Here is a 1149-nt window from a genome sequence, read left to right on the forward strand (position 1 = left end):
CCAGCCCCCGGCACCGCCCAGCACTGCCCCCCCCAGCCTCCATGCCTCCGCAGTCCGCAGCATCTTCAGCATCCGACCTCCGCAGCCTCAAGAAAGCGTCCTCGGCATTAGCTTCAAGCCCTGCAGCCCGGAGTCCAGGGCAGCCCCGGCCCCCTGCGCGACCTGCGAGAGCTCACGTAAGGATGTGCCAAGGGCAGGCTCTGGCCGCCCTGGCCCCAGGAGGGATGGAGGGAGGCAGGGAGCAGGTGTCTGTGCCCACTGCTGGCTCAAGCCTCAGCCACGGGCTGGTGTTCACCTGCGGGTGTGAGGGGCACTGGGGGCAAAGGAGAGGACAGTGACCGTGGCAGGATGTGGGATATTATGGGGTGGTGCGGGGTGTGCGTGGCCCTCCTCTCCTGTGTCTTGTGTGTCCTCGAGAAAGCCAGGCACATGAGGAGCCAAGGAGCTCCTGGCATGTGCCGGTGGGTATCCTGGGGAGGCAGCCACTTCCCCTGACCCTGCCTGTGCCCTGCTGCCAGGATCCTCCATGTTCAGAACTCCCTGCATGAGCCAGCGACGGCTTGCGCTCATCTTCTGTGTCTCCGTCCTCATCGTGCTGCTCGTTGCCCTCATCCTGCTGTGTGAGTGGGGTCCCAGACAGGCTCCCTGGGTGGAAGAGGGGCTGGGGGTTGGCAGAGGTTGGGGAGACCCAGGGTGGAGAGTGCCCCAGGGAAACCCTTGGGGCTGGAGGGAGCAGGAGAGATGTTCCCTCCCTATATTCTGGGTGTTCCTGACATCTGGTGGACAGACAGGAGGAGGATGGCTGGGAAAAGGAGCTCCGCTGCTAGGGCTGCCTGAGGTATCTGGTGGGGCTGCACCACGCTTTCCTTTTCCCGTGCTTGCTTTGACGAGGCAGCCCAGCAGCACCCGCACTCGCTCTGCCTGAAGCACAGGCCCCTCACACAAAGTGCAGTCCGTGGGTGGCACAGCCATGGGGAAATGGCTTTACTCCTCGTGAATCCAGCTGCTGCTGCTGGTGGGCTTGCAGCATTCGGTGGGGCGAACGGCCCTTTCTGCAGGCACGAGCTGGAAGCGGGTTCAGCGAGAGAGGCTCGCAGCAGCTGAACTGTATGCTGCTGGGCTGCCCTGGGGATGCTCAGGGCTGCCCAG

The 1149-nt window shown here is 64.2% G+C and overlaps 1 protein-coding gene across 1 annotated transcript in view; it reads left to right on the top strand.

The window, feature by feature from the left end:
- Nucleotides 1-4: 4 nt before the first annotated feature.
- Nucleotides 5-1149, top strand: part of LOC104494845 (transmembrane protease serine 13-like) — a gene marked incomplete at its 5' end in the record, with an annotated part of 4473 nt that continues 3328 nt past the window's right edge. The window contains 2 exons of the mRNA XM_010137728.1: nt 5-180; nt 517-620. Coding sequence (XP_010136030.1) covers nt 5-180; nt 517-620 — 280 coding nt within the window. The remainder of the gene's footprint in view (nt 181-516; nt 621-1149) is intronic.

Source organism: Buceros rhinoceros, unplaced genomic scaffold (assembly GCF_000710305.1).
Source record: "Buceros rhinoceros silvestris isolate BGI_N320 unplaced genomic scaffold, ASM71030v1 scaffold26916, whole genome shotgun sequence".
NCBI classification, from domain to species: domain Eukaryota; kingdom Metazoa; phylum Chordata; class Aves; order Bucerotiformes; family Bucerotidae; genus Buceros; species Buceros rhinoceros.